The 22,559-nt window shown below is 56.5% G+C and overlaps 1 protein-coding gene across 1 annotated transcript; it reads right to left on the reverse strand.

Moving 5' to 3' along the window:
- Positions 1–2,554: 2,554 nt before the first annotated feature.
- On the reverse strand, positions 2,555–16,671 carry ENKD1 (enkurin domain containing 1). The gene is made up of 8 exons (XM_051629619.1): positions 16,566–16,671; positions 12,272–12,377; positions 11,747–11,971; positions 10,361–10,533; positions 6,383–6,544; positions 5,315–5,484; positions 3,894–4,030; positions 2,555–3,415 (listed from the first exon to the last, which is right to left on the reverse strand). Exons 2-8 carry the CDS (start codon positions 12,354–12,356, stop codon positions 3,255–3,257), a joined length of 1,113 nt encoding a protein of 370 aa, XP_051485579.1. The 5' UTR covers positions 12,357–12,377; positions 16,566–16,671; the 3' UTR covers positions 2,555–3,254.
- Positions 16,672–22,559: the final 5,888 nt, after the last annotated feature.

Genomic DNA, 22,559 nt, shown 5'->3' on the forward strand with positions numbered 1-22,559 from the left:
GGTCCCCACTGCCCTCGGCGGCTGGCCAGGTTTCCGGGCTGCTCGTGGGCACCGGGGCGATGCTGGGGCTGGCGGGCAGGGGTGGAGGGGGCTGCTGCTGCCCCCCTGAGCCCTCCTGTGGCCCCTGGTACTGCCCCGCTGAGCCCCCTCACCTCCCGCCCCCTCCTTCCAACCAAGTGGGTTTTTTAAATTGTTTTATCAAAATATGCACCATCAACTAATATATTGCAACGGACAGTAAAACATTTTCTAGAAAGCTCCCCCCGGGTCCCTGGTTCACATCACCGCGGAGGCTGGACCCCAACAGCCGCAGGGCAGGACAGAAACAGCCCCGGTGCTGCAGGATGGGGCAGGAGTATCCCCACCAGCCCCACTGCCCTGTCCCACCTGCCACGGCCTGTCCTGTCCTGGGCCAGCATGAACCCCATCACCAGCTCCATGGGTCCCCTGGGAGGAAGGGGACAGTGGGTGGGAACCCACAGCAGGTGGGGACCCCGGTACCAAAGGGGGGTGGGACCCTTGACCATGGCACACATGGTGGTTTCGCTGCTGTGGTGGGCAATGCCAGCAAGGCCCCTTGTGGGGAGAAGCAGGGGTGACTCCTCCCTGGCATGTCCCTGTCCCTTGCCACTTGTCAAGGGTGTTCTGGGCAGTGAGCCATGGTAGCCCAACACAATGAGCCTTGCCTGGCCTCCCAGATCCTACCTTGTGCCTGCTGTGGTGCCCTCACTATGTAGGGGACACCCTGGGGGCATCTGCAGGGGACAGCCAGGTGGCATCTGCAAGGAGCTGGGTGGCACTTGGGCTGGCAGCACCACCTGGGCTGTCACTCAGGCCCAGTAAATGCTGCTGGGGGTGGCACGGTTCCATCCTGCTTGTCCAGCCTTGAGTTCATGGGACCATACCCACCCCCCAGCTCACTGGGGCTCCCAGCTCCCCCTGTGCCCTGTCCCGGCACCCAAGTGCTGCTCTGCTGGTGGCTCTGGCCTTTGCTTTGCTGCTGGCCTGGCCCAGCCCCAGCCAGCACCTTTGTGCCTGCAGGGAGGGATGGAGCAACACCTCAGCAGAAGGTCCCACGGTGGTGACAGCATCTCCTCTTCCTGTCCTGGCTGGGGACAGGCCTGGCCTGATGGTGGCTTCCCTTCTCACCACCCCTCCTGCAGCATCAACCTTGGGCACCACCATGGCCACTGGTGACTGCTGCAGCAGCCCGGGCAGGCAGGACACAACCTGGCACCACTTTGCCAGCCCCTTTGCCCAAGCTGGACACGGGCTCAGGAGGAGGGAGGGCACCAGCACAGTGACAGTCCCACCATGGCACAAGGGCTCTCCCAGGGAATAAACCCCATGGAACGTGAGAGCAGATGGTGCTGGGTGCCCTGCCTGGGCTTGGGTGGGTGATTCTGGATGCAGTCACAGGGGTGCACCCAGCAGGTGACAGAGCCAGGGTCACCTCTCCAGGGATGGGGGGACATGTCCCAGTGCTGCCAGGGCCAGGCAGGGAGAGCTGCTCAGGAGCCCTCCTGAGCAGGGTGACAATCCCAGCTGGCCGCCGGGCCCAGGCAGAGCAGAGTGGGGCAGAGCAGACAGCTGGGCTGGTTCGTCTGGACTTGCTGGGGCAGGGAGGTGCCTGGGGTGGTGCCCCCAGCTGCTCCCAGAGCTCCCACCCAGCCAGCTCAGCCTGCCTGCCCCCAGGGCAGCCCCGGGGAGCACGGGGTGATTTCCTGGTTGGCATCTCTCCTTCTCCAGCCCTCCAGTGCTAAAAGCTTATTTGGGTGTTGGCAGCAGCATCAATCCCCACAATCCCAGGAGCCACAGAGCTCCAGGTGCCACGGGCAGGGCTGGAGAGCCCAGCAACACCCCCACCAGCAACATCCCCAGCAGCAGCATCTTGCCTGGGGATGGAGTAACCCCCCCCTCGCCACCAGGCTTGGGACCACCATGTGCAGCGTCCCCATCCCGCACAGCCAGAGGAGATGGGGCAGCAGGCACAGGCTGCAACCAGGAAAGTTTAGATGGGACTTCAAGCAAAAGAAGTGTTTCCCCTGAAGGGGCTGAGCCCCAGCCAGGCAGTGGTTTGTGCCACCCCCATCCTTCCAGATTTTCCCAACTCAGCCAGACAAGGCCCCGCACTGTGGGGCTGGCCCTGAGCTGAGCAGGAGATGGACCCAGCCCTCCAGAGATTCCTTTAGCCCAAATCTTTCTACACTTCATGCAGCAGGATCCCTGCAAAGGTCACATGTCCCCATGTGGCACCTGAAGGTAAGGAGGCAGGGAGCTCACCCCCACAATGGCACCTGCCCAGCCTTGTCCTGCCAGCCTGTGGACCAAGATCTGGCAGGACTTCACACATTTTCCACTCTGAGTCCACCACCATGTCCCAGCACCACAGCGCTGGGAAACCCAACCTCCCCGGCCACCTCAGGCTTCTGCAGAAAGCAGGACTGTGGCCCACAGCTATCCCGTGCCTGCACCGTGTCACTGCTGCTGGTTTCTGCTGCCCATCACCACTTCCCAGGCCCCATTGAGCCCCTGGCAGCTCCACACACTCTGCAAGAGGGAAATGATGTTTTATTGGAGCACGTCCTGCCCACAGTCCACAAAGGCTTCTACAAACACTTCTCCAAACATCTGCCAGATCCCCCTGTATCCAGCCCAGCTCTTCCCTGGGCAGAAAGGACTGAAGCTCTGCAGCTCTTTGCTGTCCCCAGGCTGTCCCTGAGCTGCTCAGCCCAGGTCAGAGGGTGCAGAGGCTGATGAGCAGGATGGGTCAGTGCTCAGGACCAGGCACACACACAGATGTACAGCACAAGGTTTGTGTGCAGACAAGCCTGCAGGTGCCTAGAAGGAGCCAGGACCATGGCTCAGCTCAGGAGAAAGAAAGGGACAAGGAACACCACTGGCAGCAGTATGGGAGACATCCTACCAGCTTCTAGAAGAGGGAAAAAATGGGAATTTAAGAGGTGATGCCATGGATCCAGAGCAGAGAGCTGATCTCTGAGAAGTGAAGCAGCACAGAGACAACTGTTCTCCAGACCAAAGAGCAGAGTATCTTAGGGCACCTCCCTCCCTTTTCCAGGGACAAGTCACAGCACTGAAGGGTGAGCAAGAGATACCAGCTGCACGTTGGACACTGCAGGGACTCTGGGTCCTGAATTTGCCTTCCTCTCCTTCCTTCCCAAAGTGATGATGGTCCCTTCTCAGCGATGAAGGCTGTTCATGCAGAACAGCACAACACACCCAGTCCTACCAGCTCAGGAGTCCAGCTTGACAAAGACTTTGGGCCTCGAGAAAATTTTGATGGCCTCCTCTATCTGGGAGAGCTTCCTCTCCAGCTCCACCCGCCTCTTCTGCATGCTCAGGGTGTCTGTGCGCACTGGAAGCATCACCAGGTCCTTTACCAGCTGCTCCTGGCCTGGACAATTAAAAAAAAAGCTGTGTAAGAGCAAAGAAATTAATCCTTTTCCTAATGCTGTGACCTCATCCTCACCCTTGGAGAGAACAACCATTCTTCTGTTCACAGCTTGGCTGGATGAGGACCCAAGTGACCTGCTGCAGCTTTGAAGAATCAAGGGTTGGACTAGAGACCTCCAAAGGTCCCTTCCAACTAAAATCTTTCTATCATTTTAAGAGCAACAGTAACCCTAACATCAGGCCCACTGGACAAGGCTGCTCCAGAGAGCCAGTCCTGTCACCTGCAGGTCCCACCAGCCTGAAGGAGATTTGCTCTTCCCATGCAGGCAGCTTGAGTGCTGCAACACCCCAGCTACGTGCCTTAATCCAGGCAACTCTTCAAGTGGCAGGAACCTGTGCCCCAGAACTTCCCTCTCCCTAATCCTGCCTGGGGTCACCTGTTTTTCTGAGCTGGAATTCCCCATTTCTTTTCCTCTTACTCTGCTTCAGGTTGCCAAGGGTCTCCAGCCGCTGGTTCTCCGGCATCAAGGCATGACCAGGTGGGGTGTCAGGATCTGGCAGGTTCCGCAGCCGCTCCTCCACCTGCCTGCGCCACAGCTCCTTCCTCTCCAGCAGGCTGCCAAGGCACAAGAGGGGATGTGTCACCACATCTGGCAGGGGAGCTCACCCAGGGAGGCAGGTAGGGGCTGGGAATGGAGCCCTTCAAACCTCCGTGGTGCTGCTGAGGACCACAGAGTCCCAGCCTGCCAGCACCCACCCTCACCACGGAAGGATGCAACCTGCATGCATGGACTAGCAAACAGGCTCCATGAGCAGTGGAGGTGACCAAAAGGCACACATTGAGGCCAACATGAGCTCCTTGGAGACAAGGGCTCTGCTCCTTGCTTCTAGCCCAGGCCACTGAGTCCTCTCAAAACCATCTGCAGGCCAGTGAGGGAATGAAGGTGGATGATGCAGCTCCCAGCCAGGTATGCTGCCAGGGAATGGCAGAGAGCCAAAGGACTGACACTTGTCCCAGGACAAGAACTGTGTTCCACTCAATGCAGGTCACCAGATAGATGTTCCTCAGACTGCAGGTCCAAGGGTGACTGCTCGTGGGGCAGAGACAGCTATCTGCCTCCAAAACCAGACCTTCTGGCCCCAAAGCCACGTCATGTGGAGCAAGGGGTGGATGGGGCAGGAGCACATTTCCCAGAGCACACAGAGCATCCCCATGTCAGCATCATGGCAGCAAGGAAGGGAGGAGGTGACAAAATTCCCTCTGTGCCCAGTCAGAGTGGCCACAGGATGCTCATTCAGGCAAGAAACCAGCAGGGACTGCATTTATTGCCCAGGCCACATCAAATCTCACTGCTTGCATATGGCAAGAGTGCCTCTGTCCCCAGCCCCCACCCCTGTCCCCAGCCCCATGTCTTTATGCACAGAAGCTGGGGGACACGGTGAAGGGTCTGCAGCACAAGTCTAAGGAGGAGCAGCTGAAGGAGCTGAGGGTGTTCAGCCTGGAGACAAGGAGGCTGAGGGGAGACCTTCTGGCTCTGCAGCTGCCTGAGAGGAGGCTGGAGCCAGGGGGGTTGGTCTCTGCTCCCAAGGAACAAGTGATGGGACAAGAGGAAATGGCCTCAAGTCGCACCATGGGAGGTTTAGGTTGGATATTAGGAGAAACTTCTTCACTGAAAGGGTCATTAAACACTGGCCCAGGCTGCCCAGGGAGATGATTGAATCCCCACCCCTGGAGGGGTTTCAAAGCTGTGTAGATGTGGTGCTGAGGGACATGGGTGAGCACCAGCAGAGTTGGGTTAATGGCTGGACTGGATGATCTTAAAGGTCTTTTCCCACCAGAACGATGCTGTGAGGTGGCCTTGTCACAGCAAGTCCTAGGACCAGAGAGGAGCATACGTACTACTGGGGGACATGGCCCTTCTGCTTGGTGTTGTACTCCTGCTGCTCCCGGTGCTTCTGCTCCAGCAGCTCAGCCAGCGCCTGCAGGGACTGGGAGCGGCGCAGCGGGGCCCGCCCGGCGTGGCGGGCGTTGTGCCTGATGAAGTCGATGCTCTTGCCCTCCACGTGCATCTGGAAGAGGAGAGGGAGGCAGCAGGGCCTGGCTCAGCACACGCAAACAGGCAGGTGACCCTGTCCCCAAAAGGGACAAAGAAGCACTGTGCAAGCTCCTGAGTGGCAGGTAAGCTCTGGCAGGACAAGCATTCCCTCAGCCCAACCCGTCTCTGGAGTCAGAGGGACCAGCAGAAGCCACGGCCATGGTTTGAGAAGAAATCAGTGACAGAGCAAGTGCCAGAAACCCCTGGCACCAAAAGCAAAGCAAACCCTAAACCCCATCTTTTTGAGGTCCCCAAGCTGACCCCACACCCTCAAAGCCAGAAGGACAGGAAGAACCAGGCCTGACTTGGTTCCTACTGCTGTGTTTTCAGCCCACCAGAGCAGGTGGATGACTGGGGGACAAACTGGTCAGGACTTCACCAAGCCAGTAAAGGCAACAGCTCTGTTGCAACAGCAATAGCACAGGGACACAATCACTTCTCTACTCCTGCTGGTCACACTATTCCTGATGCAGGCCAGGATGCCTTCTTGGCCACTTGGGCACACTCCTGGCTCATGTGAAGTCGGCTGTCAGCCAGCACCCCCACATCCTTCTCCACCATGCAGCTTTCCAAGCCTGTAGCTTTGCATGAGGTGAGGAGGTGGGATTTTCAAAGGGAACTTCATGACCTTGTTAACTATGAGCAAGCATGAAGCCAGAGGGAAGTATCAGAAACCCTTGATTACCCATCTCACCACCCCAGTGACCAAGGTCCTGTCCCTTCCCTTCAGCCAGGAACAGTATTCACAGCTCTCCCTGTTCACACAGAACATCTGAACCAAGGCTTTAGAAGAACATACAAAGAGTTCAAAGCAGGAGCAAGGGGTAAGTGCCAGAAACCCTAGGGATGGATGCAGTTAGTGTGCAACTCACCTTGGTTTCAGCACCCAGAGCCTCTGGAGCCTCCGTGTCTGGCCCTGCTTTTGTCCTGGCAGACCTTGGGGAGAACGGTTTGCACGGCTTGATCCCAGGGCCACAGCGAGAGAAAGCCCTCAGGAATTTCACAGCCTCTGGATTTGGAGGTGGGGAGCTCTCCTGGGGAAGGCAAGAAGACTCACACTAGCAGAGAGAGGCTGGAGCCAAGAGAAACCCACCCGATGAAGTTTGGGTGGTCAACCACAAGCTCAGGCACTGGTTTTCAGCAGGGAGATGATGGCACACTCTTTCTGCCATGACTTGGCAGAAGTTTCTGGGGGAAGACAATCTGCAGCCAGCCAGCAAAGGCCAAGCAGACTGCCTGCAGCACCAAATCCAGACCTGGCAACTCCACTTTGCAAAGAAATGCTTAAAAAATGGGGAAAGAATCTGCAGAAACACACATTTGGATCAAATACACACACAGAGAGTCCTTCTTTGCCAACTAATCTGGCAGGCTTGAAAGGAGAGCAACACCAGAGAACCCAACAGAGCCACCAACCAGAGTCAGGGACAACGTAAAGGTGGAGTGATATGGCACAGGGAGGCACAAAGCTGACATGAAGCAGGTGCTGCTCTGCTCAGCACCCCAACTCTGTGGTTATGCTGCTCTAGACAGGAAGAGAAGCTGGGAGCGAAGGAGTCTAGTAGCTTGGGGAGGCTGGGATTGCATCTGAAAGACATCTTCAAAGGCCATGGTTAGCATGGGCACAAGGCCACACTACTTGATGGCCAACAGGTGGCCTGGGAACAATCTCAGACAGTCTTGGTGCAAACAAACCCTGAATATTGGAAGTAGATGCTGTGGCAAGTGGGTGAGCCTATGGTAAAGGCATTGAGGACACTGCTCTGCTGTTGGAAGTGACAGGAACAGGACCACCTCCAGACCTGCACAGGAACCCTGGGCCTGAGCTGCTCTCTCAGCTGAACTGTGGTCTCCTCAGGGCAGATCCCTTGTTGGTCACCTGGCCCATTTAGCTTGGCAGACCTGCAGATGGGAGGTGGGACAGGGCAGTCCCATCAGCAGTCATGGTGTAAGGAGCAGGGCAGGCAATGCCCTCATATGATGCTCCAAAGATGGTCAGTCTTGTTTCGGCAGCACCCAGGAGAGCCAGATCATTCTGGTAAGTTAATGAGAAGCACCTTTACCTATCATGGCTGGTTTGAAGTCCAAGAAGTCTGTGACCTCAGGAGCATGTCATCAGAGCACAGGGTGCCCTGCCTGCCTCAGCAGGAGCACTGGGACCCTCACAGCCCTTTTCACAGAATCATGGTATCACAGGATCACTCTGGTTGGAAAAGACAGTCAGGATCATCGAGTCCAACCACTAAGCTAACTCTGCCACGTCCATCACTAAACCCTGTCCCTTGGCACCACATCTGTCTTTTTAGATGTCTCCAGGGATGGTGGCTCAACCACCTCATTGGACAGCCTGGATCAAGGACCAGCAGCCTCAGGGACAGGTGAGAGAAAAGAAACTCGGCGTTACACATCAAGACCTAACAGAATCACCTTAATATCTGAACAGAAGCAGCTCCACAGAAGCTCCAGGAGAGCTACAGCAACACCTAAAGCAACATGAGACAGCACCAGGGCCTCCCACCACCTCTCCTGGAGGAATCTGCAGAGCACATGTAAGGCAGGAACTGCCTGCAGAGAGACGAGCCTCCTTCCCCAAAACAAAAGAAGAAATTATCTCCTCCTTCCTCTAACCCAGAGGATTTGTCAGACAGGAGCACAGGCCTGTGTTCCTAAAGCACATGTGGTTTTGCTCTCTGTCTGGAAGGGTCATGGACATCAGAGAGGTTGGTGGCACAGCAGGAAGAAGGGACACAGCATTTGGAACCACTGGCTTGGAAATCATCTCACCAACTTCTCCATTTGTTATGTACACACAGCTAATTTTAGTGTCATCAGTTGCTCTGAGGGCCATGGACAAGAGGGAAGCGACGCAGAAGTGAGGAGGAACTTGAAGGCTCCAGCTCAGGAAGGGAGCACCAGACTTGTGCAAGTGGCAGTGCTGGAGGTGTCACCAGCTCACACCTGCACAAGCAGCAGCTCCTTGTGTCACTCCTGTCCACATAGCCTGCTTGGCTCCAAGGACAGGACATGGAGACTGTGGAAGTTATCAGGGACTCACAGGAGGACAAAGCCTTCTCATAGCAGCCAATAATCCTGATGGGAATGCAGGATCCAGCTGTGCAGCCCCACACCTCCCTGTCCTTAGGGACCTTCTCCCATGTGAGGCTGAGCTGGAAGAGAGCCCCAAGGCCTCTCCTCCAGGACGCCACCCTGATGAGGGTGTGCACAACCCACCACGTGGTGGGATCCCACCTCATCCATGGGAGTTACAGAGCCTACTTCTGGAGGAAGGAAGAGGCCAACCAAACACAGAGGTCACCTGGATGACAGGGCTCCACCAGATCCAGAGTGATGACAATGGAGCCACCCAGAGACTGATGGAGCTCTCCTTCCCTCTTCCCATGGGACTTTACTTTCTGCACCAACATGTGCACTAGGGCAGCTGCTTTGGTGCATTTCACAAGAATCTCTGACAGAGAGGGGAGAATAAAATGACCCAGAGAAAGGAAAATAAGTCAAAAGCAACCCAAAACCTTCACAAAGCCAGACACCTGCTTGGAACAGAAGCCATGAAGATTTCAGCAGTGGAGAAAGCCTGAGGATACAAGGCTGGGCCCTGCGCTCCTCCCACATGCAGATGTGCAGAGGACAGGAGGTATGTACACCCCTGAGGGTTGTCCTGGAGCTATGAGGCCTCCACCCTGACTGCCTGGAGACATCTGTGTGCCCCCTCTGTGCAGTGGTTATTTATCAGGACAATGGCTTGGAGCTGACTCTGGAGATACACAGCCTGCTGTGGGGCCAGAGGGTGGTAAGAGTTGCACTGAAGTCTGATGCAGCCTGAAGACCTACCTCTGAGGACCACGATCCGTGGGGCAGAACACCACAGCCCTTTGGCACAAGCCCCAGTGAGGCTCCACACTCTGGGAAGATGAAAAGCCAGCTGGATGCACCTCTGGACAGGGAATCCAGCTGCTGGGTCTGCTAAGCACCCCCCAGGAACTGCATGTAGATCCCTCAACAACTGAAGGGCCAAGTAAGAGTCCCCAGGCAGAAGGTGTGGTAAGATTTTTCCCCTTCTCAGCTTCCCCAGCATGGGGACACTACTTGGTCAGGCAGGATGGAGACTGTTACAGCAATGGCTCTCCAGACCCCAGCTGACCATTCTCACCCAGCACACAGCTCCACGTGCCCACCGTGCTTCAGCAGGCAGTGCCCCCGGGCCCATGGGTTCTGGGACATCATCTCCACCACAGAATCATAGAGTCATCAAGGTTGAAAGAGACCTCAAAGATCTAGTCCAACCATCAACCCAACCCCACCATGTCCTGGAGTGCTACATCCAGACATTTTCTTAACACCTCCAGGGATGGGGACTCCACCCCTGTCCTGGGCAGCCTGGGCCAGGGCCTGACAACCCTTGCAAGTAAACAAATTGTTCCCAAGATCCAATCTGGACCTTCCTTAGTGCAACTTGAGGCCGTTTCCTCTTGTCCCATCACTTGTTCCTTGGGAGCAGAGACTGACCCCCCTGGCTCCAACCTCCTCTCAGGCAGCTGCAGAGCCAGCAGGTCTCCCCTCACCTCCTGGTCTCCAGGCTGGACACCCCCAGCTCCCTCAGCTGCTCCTGCTCAGACTTGTGCTCCAGACCCTTCCCCAGCTCCCTTGCCCTTCTCTGGACATGTTCCAGCCCCTCCATGTCCTTCTTGTCATCAGAAGCCCAGAGCTGACCCCAGGATTCAAGGTGTGGCCTCAGCAGTGCCCAGCACAGGGCGACAATCACCATCCCACAGAGGCTCATAGCTGACCCACATCCCGGGCCAGGGCAGTTCAAGATCTTAATGAGCACTAACCTGCAGTTTGGCCTTCACCTTTGACTCCACGTTTTCATATTTCTGGGATTTCCACAGAGCTTTCACAGGCCTGGGCTGGCTGTGCTTCTGGGCTTGCTCCTTCTCTTTGCACTTTTTCTGAATCTCCTTTATTCGCCTCACATTTTCCTTCTCGTGGTCCTTGGACTCTTTCCCTGCACAACAAAGGGGAGACACAGCCCTGACCCCTCAGACACTGCCATGGGATGAAGGCTCTTGGAACACTAGCACCAGAGCCCACAGCTCCATCTCCAAAGCTGGTCCAACCACCCACAGAAATCACAAGCTCTCCTCTATCCTGCAGACTGGACAGTCTGTGCACTTGTCCCATGTTGGGTGCACTCCTGGACCAACCCAGGGATCCCACAGTGCCCAGGAGAGCACCAGCACAGGCCTGGTACTCACAGACCCCCTCGCTCTGAGGTGCTGTGGCTCACTTGTCCTGTTTTGGGCTATGCTAGACAAGCCATGCCAGCATCCCCTCAGGAGCAAGGTCAGTGCCCAGGTCAGCATCCTGTAGTGTTTCTGCAGCAAAGAGAGGGCTGGTTGATGGCAGCTGCAGAGCCTTCAACCTGTGCTGTTCCTGGTGGTCAGCCAGGCTCCAGGTCAGCCACTGCCACATTTGAGAGGACATAATCAAGACTACAGATTGTATTAGTTGTTTTCAAATCCAACATGATTCTTCCTTGGGCTCCTCAAGCCAGGGAAGATCTCAGCTGACATAACCAGGCCCTCTTCCACTCCCCTCCTTTGGCACAGCAGTTGTGGCAGCACCACGCTGGCACCAGGCATGGCAAGAAGCAATGCCAGCACAAGATGTAAATCAAGTGACATCCAGTGCTCACCCTTATCTCCTTCCTGGACCTCTGAATGTACCTGCCTGGAGAAGGGAACATCTTTCACAAAGATGTCCTCAGTATCCATATAAACAGTCTTCCCAAATTCTGCCTGGCTTCACCAACAAGGAATTCCCAGGTTGAACATTCTCCATGCACTAGGACTTCACTTGATCCATCTTTATGTTTGACTGTAAAGATACTGGTTATATTCAGAGGCAGCAAACTACACTTATTTCCAGCATCTCTCAATAGTCTCTTATCCATGACTAGATCCTCAAGTCAAAATGAAACAACTTTTACAGTCCCCCTTCCCATTCCAGACCTGGCCCAGAGGAGGCAGGGTGGCAGCAGCAGCACCAGCTCCTGCACAGGGACACCACTGCCAGGCCAAACACAGGAGATGGGTGACCAGTCCTGGGAAGCCCAAGCTCTCCTCAGGCAACAGAGCTGAGCAACCCACCCAAACCCCTGATGCTCCATTCCTGGCCTCAAACACAACTCAGGGCAGCAGTGACTCTGCTGTACTCACTCCTGGCTGGCAGCCCCGCATCAAGGGAGATCCCTTCAAGCTGCAGCAAGAGGCCGAGTGTCCCCTTCTGTCCCTTCTCCAGGAAATCCTTGCCACTGGGGCGAATGCGAGGGGCTGGCTGGACCTGGTGGGCACTGCCAAAAGCAGAGGATGGGTTGGGAACTGGGCCCATGGGGGTAGAGGTAAAATCCAGCTTCTGAGCATTCCCTTCCAGCCTCCCTCGAGCTACAGAGAAAGAAAGAGAATGAGATTTATCAGGTAACAATCTCAGCTCATAGTTTTCTTCACCCACAACCTACAAACAATGCTGAAGACCCTCTCTCCACCTCTACCTTATGTTTTCCCATCTTTCAACCAGCTGTACTGACCAATTCTAGGACCACCATCTGTGAGTCAGCAGATGCACCTACACACCAGTGTGCATGGCAACTGTCAAAGATGCCAAAGAATAAGGATATAAAATGGGCAAACTGTGTCATGCCAAAGTACAAAACCTCACATTTGTAGCAAGCATCGAGGACTCACCTGAGAAGGGGCGTTTGTAGTAGTTTGGAAAGAGCACAGGGTCTGGAGGAATGGGTCCAGAAATCCGGGATGGCCCTTCGCACATCCTGCCGCTGCTGCACCACCACTGAGAACAGGAATGAACAAGGCTCCCTGAGCCACTGAAAAGCTACATTTTGTATATATATTTATAGCTGAACTTCTGACCTTCATTAGAAAGCTCCCATCAAGCTCCACAGATGACTGGAGATAGAAAACTGGACTCCATGCAGGTGAGGCAAGGGATCCAGCAGGACTGTCCCTGCTGTGGGACTAACCCGTGTTTTTACCAGCGTCACACTTGAAATGTCCCCGGTTGCTGCAGCATCTTCAGCACAGAAAACCCTTCCTGGCCTGGCTCTCCCGCAGGGGAACAGTTAATGCAGCCACACAAGCAGGGCTGAGCTGCTGTAACTGCCCTCTGGGTCGCTAGTGAACAGGACACACACGCAGCTGGACATCACCTGACACATTTTGGCCTTAGAACTGAATTCTCTTCACCGTGGGCTCCTTCCACACAGCTCTCATGGTTCAGACACAACCTACCCCACAGCACACTGAGGCCCCAGCCCCACACAGGGAAAACTCTCTGCTGGATCCTCCACGGGTGCCACTGGCACAGTGAGCAGGCTGGGGCTGAGCCTCTGCAGGACTGACACAAAACACTCCAGGACCACGTAGGGGCAGACAATTTCTGGGGAGGAGAAAAGAGCCCAGCTGTCTCTTGGCTCTCCAGGAGAATGGAGAGTTACCTGTTTAGTTACCTTTCTCATTTCTAAATAACCTTTCAATGCAGATCCACAGGGACCAGCACAGACGCACACACCCCTGTCCTGGCCACACCAGTCAGGCCCTGCTGCCTCTCTCCTCCCCAGGAAGAAGGAGCACAGATCCTGCCAGCATCTGTTTCTCTGCAATGCTCACCAAGACCACCTGGACAGCATTTTATTGCCCACAAAACCCTTGAGGGACTTGCTCCCCACTCGGGAAAAAAAGGATGCAGGATGCCAGCCCACCAGGCCAGGCTGCTGGTGAGCTCTCTGCACAGGTCACAGGAGCCTTCATACCTCACCAGAGCCAGAGAAGCCTCCATGCCTCACCAGAACCACAGGAGCCTCTGTACCTCACCAGAGACACAACAGCCTCCATACCAGAGCAGCCTGGCTGTAAGAGCTGGGGCTACAACCAGCACACCCTCACTCCTGAGGCAGCAATTTAAAGATTTCTGAGACAACTCTATGGGAAGGACCCTTCAGGACTGTGTGCCAGCACTGATGGGACACAGCATCTGCAGTTTAATTCATGAACCAATAAATGATGGGTACAAAGCTGAGTGAGTCTGAGTCCTAGCAACTAAGGCACTGCAGCCTTCCTGGCTAAATCACCCCTGGTGACACGAGCCCCATTAGCAAAAAGCTGTTCTTCATCCCCCAGACACGACTGCAGAGGCAAGGGAAGCAGTGCTGACCTGCACATCAGCAGGCATGTGTGGTCTGTACCCAGCTGCTCTGGAAAAGCTGTTTCTGAAGAGCAGACACAGACTCTCACCCTGAGATAAAAGGACATTGTCTTGGTATCATTTAATCTCCGTGATAATAGATCAAACTAAGCTGGAAGAGGCTCCCGTACTCTAGGAAAAGAAAAAACAAAAGTGTTTCCTATGAGATCACTTCAGAACAGGGACTGGCCTTGAAATTCACATCTGATCTGAACTGGTGCTCAAACCCAGTAATTTACAGGCAAAATGACAGGCTGAAATCAAGAGCTGTAACAGAGCAGACAATTAGTGCGGGGGACTGAGGGAGGAAAGGCAAGCTGATGGGAGGTGGGGGAGGGAAGGCTCCTCTTATCCCTTCACACAAGTCACTTTTCACATCCCCACAGCACCCTGCCCTGCTGCAGGGAACTTGCAAATGACACCCACTCCCTGATTTGCAAGTCACATCGCCTCTGGATTGGGATCTTGCAAGATGAGACAACCTCATTACAACAGCACACACCTCGCCTCCAAGATCTGCGGGGACCTCACTGAGGTGGGACCCAAGCCCCCAGCACCCTCCTCCCAACCCTGAGAAGCAGCAGCCAAGCCTCAGCAACCGATGCTGGGAACAGGCTGCCTGAGCTGCTGCTCTGCTCCTGCCACCACGGGTGCACTCCAGGGACAGCAGTGAGGAACTCCACAGCTCCCTTCTGCCAACAGGGATGTGCAGACCTTCTCCCTGCCGTTCCCACCCTTCTGCCTCACCTCTCGGGACAGCTCTATAGTGCAAATGCTCCTTGCAGAGCTGGTTCATCTCCCTGCCCCTGCAGAAAACAAGTCACTTCTTTTGTCACTTTACCCTTCTATCCAAAAGCAACCTGGCTGTTCCCTCCACGGAGGAGGCAGAGAAGCACTGGAGCAAGGGGAACACAGCAGGAGGCCACACATATCAGTGCAGAGGGAGGAAGAGGGGACAGAGCCCCTTCCAGCAGTGACCCAACTGCTGGTTCAGTCACACTGTTTAACTGGACCCAGGAAAACACCTTCTCTGTCTCCATGTTAGAAACCATCAAGAACACAGTACTCGGACTGTTGCTGCCAGAAAGACACTGTTCAGAGCACTCCCAGGCAGGTGAACCTCTGCAAATGCAGCCTGGTGAAGTCCAGGTAACCAGGTATCTATGTGTGCAACTCCTCTGAACCCCCTGCCAGGCTGCAGACCTCCCTAGGGAAGCAGGGACACTGCTCCCAGCCACAGGGCTGCACCAGCCATGTTCCCTGCTCACCAGAGCACAGAGACAAAAGAGGCACAGGGCAGTGGCCAGAGTAACCCAAGGACTCTGGCATTGCTTACTCACCCCAGCTGAGCCCTCCTGACTGCTCAGCTCCCTGCCAGGACCACTGCTTAATCCTGGCCCAGGACTCAAGCAATGCCAGCTCCAACCCTCCAATCCAATCCAATCTGACGCCAGCTACATCTCCCTGAGTGTCCCTGTCAGTTTAAGAACCATTCATTTGACTCTCTGTGTCCTTTGCCCTTGCCTACCAAGCAGTAAAAATGCTACTTATCCCCCTGGTAAATCTTTCAGAGCCCTTAGAACTGTGGCCTTTTGTGGCTTGTTTGCAGCATCGTAGTTAAGGAAACAAAGCATGGGAAGGGACAAGGCTTTGGCAGGTGTTTCTCACAGCCCTGAACCTGTTGCATCTGACTTTGAAGCACTTCCTCTTCTTCACAGATCTCGTTTTCACAATGCCTGGCTCCCTGGCCAGGAAATCATTACCACACACAGAGCTGAAGCAAGAGCAGCTTCTGCCTTCATGAACCAACCTCTGAAAAAAGCATAGAGGGAGGTGGAAACAAAGCCCAAACCCACAGCTGTGATAAGCAGAGCAAGTAATCAGCAGCAAATCAAAGGGCCAATCTCTGTGCAGCTGGTCCTGGCTGTTTGCTTCCTCCCTCAGTAACTTCAGCTGAAATGGAAAGTCGCACCAGGACAGCTTCTGTGCCCCAGGGCTGCACGGGGATCCAGGCTGCACCTCCTGCAGAATCAGGGCTCGGGAAACGGGGTCCACGTGCAGTGAGCCCACCCAGGGCTGTCAGCCCCTTGCCTCTGCTTCCCCTTGCAGACTGCAACGGGAGAGATCAACACTCTCCTTTTAATACTATTCCCTGTGCAAGCTCCCTCAGCTACCAGCAGCTCTTCCCCACCTGTCAGTCTCTTAAGACACGTTTTCTCTTTGGGTACAAAGAGGGACGGGTACGGCCAAGAGTGATCCTGGTGTCTGCGGGTCCCAGGAGCCTGGGCACGCGTCCAGCACCCGCCCCTCAGGAACAAGCCGCCTTGTTCCGTGTGCCCGAGGGGCGAACCGCCCGCCCGGCAGCGGGAGGTCACGCAGGGCCGCGGCGGGGCGGGCAGGGGGGGCGGGCAGGGGGGCAGCCCCTCTCGGAGCAGGGCGGTGGCAGCGCCCCGTGCCCGCGGTTCCAGCAGCAGCCGCGGCGCAGCTCACGGGCCGCGTCCCGCGGTGGAGCCCGGGGCTGGCGGGGCTGCCGCGGGGATCCCCACAGACCCCCCGCCGGGCACGGCAGCCCGCGGCAACCCGGGCCTGCCCTTCGGGGCTCCCTTCGCGCCCGGCAGCCCGGGAAGGGGCCCCAGAAGGGGGAGAAGCGCGGCCGGGACGCGGACCCGGGGCTGCCCGGAGCGGCGGCGGGAGGAGCCGCCCCGGCCCCGCCAGCGTGCCAGGGACCAGCCCCGGGGCACCGGGCAGGATCTCCCCGGCTCCCCCGAGAGGACTCACCGAGGGGAGACGGCAGGGAAGCTCTCCCGGGGAGGGGGCCCGGGCCGAGCAGCCGCCGAGCCGGGCTGAGCTGGGCCGGGACCGCAGGCCCCGCGCGCCCCGGCAACCAGCGCGGCGGGGCGGGCGCGGGGCGGGGCGGCCGGAGCCGGGTCTGCCCGCCGGGTCTGCCCGGCCCCGCTCGGTGCCCCCCGCGGCCTCGGCCCCTGCCGGGGGGCACCCTGCGCGGGGTGGCTGCCCCCGAGCGCGCCTCTCCCCCGGGCCCTTGGGCGGTTAAAACAGTTTTCAGGGCATTTCAGGGAGGAAAGGGGGTTCTGGGTCTGGCTCCCCTGCTGCAGCCCCCCTCGGGTTGTCACATCACGCTCCCCAGGAAGTACAATGCCGCGGTGTCTGTAGAGGAGCTGTGCGGGAGCCCGTTGCTCCTGCCGAGGTTTGATGAAGACACGGAGACAGCTTCTCTCACAGCCCGCCTCTCCTGAACGGGCCAAGGTGCAAAAGTAACACAAAGCCCAGGCTTTTTCCAGGCTGCCGGCTTGAGGGGTGGGACTTGATGCTGGTCTTCTTAGACCCCACAGCCAGGTTTGTGGGGAGGGGACCCTCATCCCTGTTGCAGTCATCGAATCTGAGACTCGTTTGGGTTCAAAGGGACCTTAAGGATCATCCAGTTCCACCCCCTGCATGGGCAGGGACACCTCCCAGCAGCCCAGGTTGCTCCAAGCCCCATCCAACCTGCCCTTCAACACTGCCAGGGATGGGGCAGCCACAGCTTCCCTGGGGAAGGTGTTCCAGTGTCTCACCACCCTCACAGGAAATAATTTCTTCCTAATACTTCATCTAAATCTCCCCTCTTTCAGTTTAAAGCAGTTACCCCATGTTCTATCACTACATACAGTCACTAGTGCCAGATGGGTGCAGCTGCAGCCAGTGTCCCCCTGAGCCCTGCTGCCCCTGAGGATGGAGACTCCAGCTCCTGGTGACCTCTCCCAAGGCTGCAGTGTCCCCAGGACCCCTGAACCTCTGTCCCCACCATGGCCAGCCCCACTGGTCCAGCTCCCCCTCATCCTTTGGTGGCAGGGACCATTTTCTGGGCACACTCCAGTTTCTTCACCTCTCTTCTGCTGCAGGAGCCCAGATCTGTGGCAGTCAACTGTCTTCTGGAACCTCCTGCCCCACTGGCACCTTCAACCCTCTCCCCGGAGCCAAACCCGAGGCGGGCTCGAAGGGGAGAGGTGGGCTGGACAGGCTCAACGTGACACTGCTCATCCCGTTACCTCTTCGCTGGAGGTTTCATCGCTGGAAAGGGACACCAGCACATGCAGGGATGGGGGGTGGGTGGGTAATTGGTGCCTGCAGCCCCCTCCGAGTTGTGGTTGGTTGGTAGAAATGCTGCAACCATGCTGGGGTGTCCGTTACACAGACCAACTGTCCCTTCTCTCTGCCAGGGGAAGGGGAGGCCACACTACAGGGCTTTGGCCAGGGGCTGGGTGCCCATGGTGGCCCGGAGGAGGCACAAGGCCAAGGTGTAAGGTGTGCTGGGGCACTTGGGGTCTTCTGGCAGCCCAGGGTGGGGAGGTCAGGGGATCAGTTACAGTTTTACTGAAGAAGCAGGGTGTTGGCTGAGCTGAGCACTGGGAGGTTTCCAGCAGCTGTACTGGGAGAGCTCCTTGGGTTGGCTGCTTTGGGGCAGCTCGTGGAGGGCTTGTGCTGTGCAAAGCTGAGTCCCCCAGACCCACCCAGAGAGGTGGGAGGGGGAACTGCTGCCCTGGTGGCTCAGCAGGGAGAGGTGGCTGGTTCTGCTGTCCCTGTGGAGGGACACCTTGGACAGCACTGTGCATCATGGTGATCCCCCACACTAGACCAAACGTTCATGGAGATATTGGTCTGCAGATCCTGCCAGTGGCCCAGAGCATCTGCCATGTCAGCCCCGGCGCCCAAGCCTCCTGCCCCAGTGAGGAGCCCCGAGGAGGGGCAGGATGTTGGCCACAAGCCTGGGTACATCCTCGCTGAGCTGTCAGCAGCCCTGGAGAACCCGGACACCAAAGCTCTGGAGGTGAAGGGCAATGCCATGTTGGCCATGGGCGCTGCGATCAGCTCGGGCTTTGTTCCGTTGCTGGCACTTGCCTCTGTGCCAGCCTTGGGCATGAACGGGGGGTCCCCATATGTGCCAAAATCTGGGCAGGGGAAGAGATGGAAAAAGCTCCTTCCTGCAGAGGGTGGATTTCCCTGGGGCTGGCTCTGCTCCCCAGAAATAAAAGACATGATGTTGGTCCCAGACATCTCCTCCTAGAGAGGTTTTCTGCCCTGGCATCATGCTCGAGGGTGTTCCCAGTCTCTGCTTTCAGCCTGGTGGTGTCACTACGGGTGATGGGGGGCAAGGTGGCAACCAGATCCCTGGGAGGGCCCAGTGGGGCCACCTGGCCTTGTGGTCCCACCCAGCAGAGACAGCCTCTGCAGCAACACCGTGCTGCTCACCAGCCAGCCCAGCTCACCTCCAAGATCCTGGGGCCACGTTGGATGTAAAGCCCTAAATACAGATGGTTCACAACAGGCAGCAAACGGTCCAAGCCACAGTGGCAGGTCAGCCCCACCAGCGCCCAGTGAAAGTGGGTACAGGGGCTTGCAGGGTGGGAGCAGCGCTCCTCAGGGCTGTCCTCATGTCTGCCACAGCGGCCCCATGACAGGCAAGGTGTCCTTGTCCACACCGAGCTGTACAAGGAGGAGAGGGGGAAGAACAAAGAGGCTTGGTGGATCTCAGCTGTGTCCAGGTGCTGCTGGCCTGTGGCTTCAAAGTCAAGGGGACAAAGTAAGTTGCTATGTCTCCTTAATGAGCCAACTTTGGGCTGCAACACAGCTGGCATCACCATGTGAGATGCAGCTGTCAGCAAGGCCTTGGTCTGCCCCAGGCAGGCTGTGTTGCACAAGGGTAAAACAAGGCTGGGAGGAAGGGATGAGCATGGGATGGAAGATACTAGTGTCCAGGGCTTGTGGCTGGACATCGTTCCATTTTTTTGTTGAGAATTGTGGAGCTCAGTTTGTAGTAATGTTGAGAGGTAGCAGATAAACCAGAGAAGCATGGACAGGGAGAAGCCCAGAGAGTCACGGAGCTCATGGTGGAAAGGGAGACAGCACCTATGGAGATGCAGTAGCTTCTACCCATCTATCAGCCCCAGTCAGTGACCACCAGCCATGTCCAAGTGCAGCCAGGGAGCTAAGCCAGCACGGCCAGGGCAGGAGCAGCAAGGTCCAGCCCATCCCAGGCACAGCTGCACCACCTCACAGAGCAAGGGCTGGGCTTGGACACAGCTCCTGGGCCAGGACAGAGAACCCCACCGTGCCACAGGGCTCCATGTCCCACCACAGCCAGAGCCTGAGCTGGTAGTTCCCCACAGTTGGTTTCTGCCCCACAGCTGGTTTCTGCCCCACAGCTGGTTTCTGCCTACAGGGTCAACTTGCAAGTGCTGCTGCAGCACCTGCATTTCCCAGAGGGACATCCCCCAGCAAGGAGCCAGGTGCCCTGGAAGGAGATGCTGGTCTCCCTGCCAAGGAGAAGAAAAAGAGACAGAGGAAGAGACGTGCAAGCAGCCTGTGCCTCCCCCAGGGGTCCGTGTCCCGCACGCCGGGTGAGCAAAGCTGGGGCTCTGCCCCTGGGAAGTTTCAGCCAGGCACAGGTGCCTGGGAAAGGTTGCCATGAATCTTCCCTCCAGCTGCTGTTTTTTCTCCGGGATATAGCCACATATCCCTGGCTTTTATCCCACCAGGCAGCCTCAGCTCCAGGGCACAGTTCCCCTCCTTCCAGGGATAACGTTCTTCCTCTCCTCCCAGCAGGGAAGGGGGTGTCAGTGTTTGGCTCTTCTTGTCCCTCTCCAGGACACCGGCCGCGCCTGCGACCCTTGTACGAGTACATCAACCTGGACATGCCAGAGCTGATGCAACCATCAGCAGAAGAAGATGAAGTCCCAGAGCTGGCACAGCCAAATCAGGTCCTTGCAGACCCTGTGACAGCACCTGTTCCACAGCTGGAGGGTGAGCTCCAGCAAGGTTCACCCAGCTCCTGTATCCCCCAGGGAGCTGGCCTTGTCCTGCTAGTTTGCCCTAGAAATAGAGGCTTTGCCCTTGCCTGTACAGGTTTTGTCACCTTATCCCATTTCTTCTGCCCCTGGCTTTTAGAGAAGCAGCTGGGATGTCTCTGGGTCACTATTTGCAGCAGCTCCACCCTTACGTTTTTCTCTTGAAGCTCTGATGTGCCCAGCCAAACAGAGCAGGACCCCTCCCCCTAGAACAGGACACCTCAGTTGACTCCACAGTCTCAAGGTTCCAGAGTGGTTTTCCAAAACTTAGGACAAAACCACAGCCAGCCTGAGTTGGAGCTGGTGACAGACCTGCTCCAAGCTGGAGGTGTCAGGCTGGAGACCTAAAGCAGCCAACCCACCCATGCAGCTGGGACCTGGCATCCTCCTCCATCCCAGGAGGTGGCTGGGCCATTGATGCACTCCTTCCTCTTGCAGATACCTGGACCAGCAGTGCTGTGGAGATCCCAGCCCCAGGACCAAGTGGTGACTCCACAGAGATTGACATTGATGGGCTGCTGAGGTATGCAGCTCACCTGATGCCAGAGCTCTTTCCTCAGTATAAACAGCCCTGAAGCTTTTCTGCTTCTGGCCTTACAGCCTGACCTGCAGATGGTGAACATCACCAGGCCCACACCAACAGCTTTCTTGGTTGCAGTTGTTCTCCCTGGTTGCAGAGAATCCAATTTTCCTGAAAAAAAGAAAAAGCAATTTTTCATTATCAAATATATCTGCCTGTCACTTGTGGCCTTAGGACACATGTGCTGTCACTCCTTCCTCAGGGGTGAAAAGCAGGAGGCTGGGGACCAGCCTTGAGACCAGCTGGTGGAGGTGACCCTGTGCAGGGGCCATGGAGGGGACCAGTGGCACTGCCTTTCAGTCCAGCAGGCAGCAGAACATGGCCTGGTTGTACCACAGAATCATAGAATGGTTTGGGTTGGATGGGACCTCAAAGATCATCTAGATCCAGCCCCCCTGCATGGGCAGGGACACCTCCCACTAGACCAGGTTGTTGCAAGCCCATCCAACCTGCCCTTGAACACTTCCAGGGATGGGGCAGCCACAGCTTCCCTGGTGCCCAGGAAAGACCTGTTACAGGGTCTCACCACCCTCACACTCCAGAATTTCCTCCTCATGTCTCACCTAAATCTCCCCTTGTCACCGTTTGACTCAGATCCGACAACAACGCTCTTGATCCCCTCCCCCTCTCACCCAGGTAGAGAAGGAGAGAGAGAAAAAGAGAGAGACTTGCCTGGATTGAAAACTAAACTACACAGCTTGAATTAAACACTGATGATATAAGAAAATATATACAATTATATACAAGTATGTTCAGGTATGTGCAAAAGCCTCTCGCCTCCCCCCATCCCAGCAACTCCCACAGCATCTCCTGAGCTGGGAACAGTCCTGGAAAATCCTGGAGCTGCTGGAGAAAGCAGAGAGTGATGTGGGTCAGGGGAGCTGGAGCCTGGGGGTCCACGGGGAGGGAGGGACGGAGTCCTCCCCGGACGCCGGCCATGGACGGAGGAGAAGGGAAGAAGAAGCAGGAAGGAACTTGTCTTGTGTGATCTCTGACCTTCCTCTGAGCTTACGTAGCTCTCTGGAATGGAAGATCTCTGGCCAGTTTTGCTGTCTGTCTAACTCAGCCTCCTACGGGGGGATCACAGATCTCCCTGCAGCGTCTGAGCTGGCAGAGTAAAGATGTGAACTTGAAGACCCAGCAGTTAGAGAAACATTCCTCTCTTATCAGCCTTAGGTAGAACATGCTGTGATTAGTTAAAAGAAAGCTTGCTGGGGAAAAAAAAAAAAAAAAAAAAAAAAAATCAGTAAAAGGAAAATTGGCTTCATCCTGGCTCAAACCAGGACACCCCTCTTCTAATTTTAATCCATTCCCCCTCATGCTGTCACTCCCTGCCCTTGTCCCAAGCCC

This window comes from Apus apus, chromosome 11, assembly GCF_020740795.1.
Source record: "Apus apus isolate bApuApu2 chromosome 11, bApuApu2.pri.cur, whole genome shotgun sequence".
In the NCBI taxonomy this organism is placed as follows: Eukaryota; Metazoa; Chordata; class Aves; order Apodiformes; family Apodidae; genus Apus; species Apus apus.

What these genes read in the sequence shown, in the direction of transcription:
- ENKD1 (XM_051629619.1), bottom strand. Translation starts at nt 12,356, where the DNA reads ATGTGCGAAGGGCCATCCCGGATTTCTGGACCCATTCCTCCAGACCCT. An exon ending in CTACAAACGCCCCTTCTCAG is followed by an intron (nt 11,972 to 12,271) that starts GTGAGTCCTCGA and finishes CTTTCTCTGTAG; the next exon opens with CTCGAGGGAGGCTGGAAGGG. An exon ending in AGGTGAAGGCCAAACTGCAG is followed by an intron (nt 6,545 to 10,360) that starts GTTAGTGCTCAT and finishes TGCCTTCCCCAG; the next exon opens with GAGAGCTCCCCACCTCCAAA.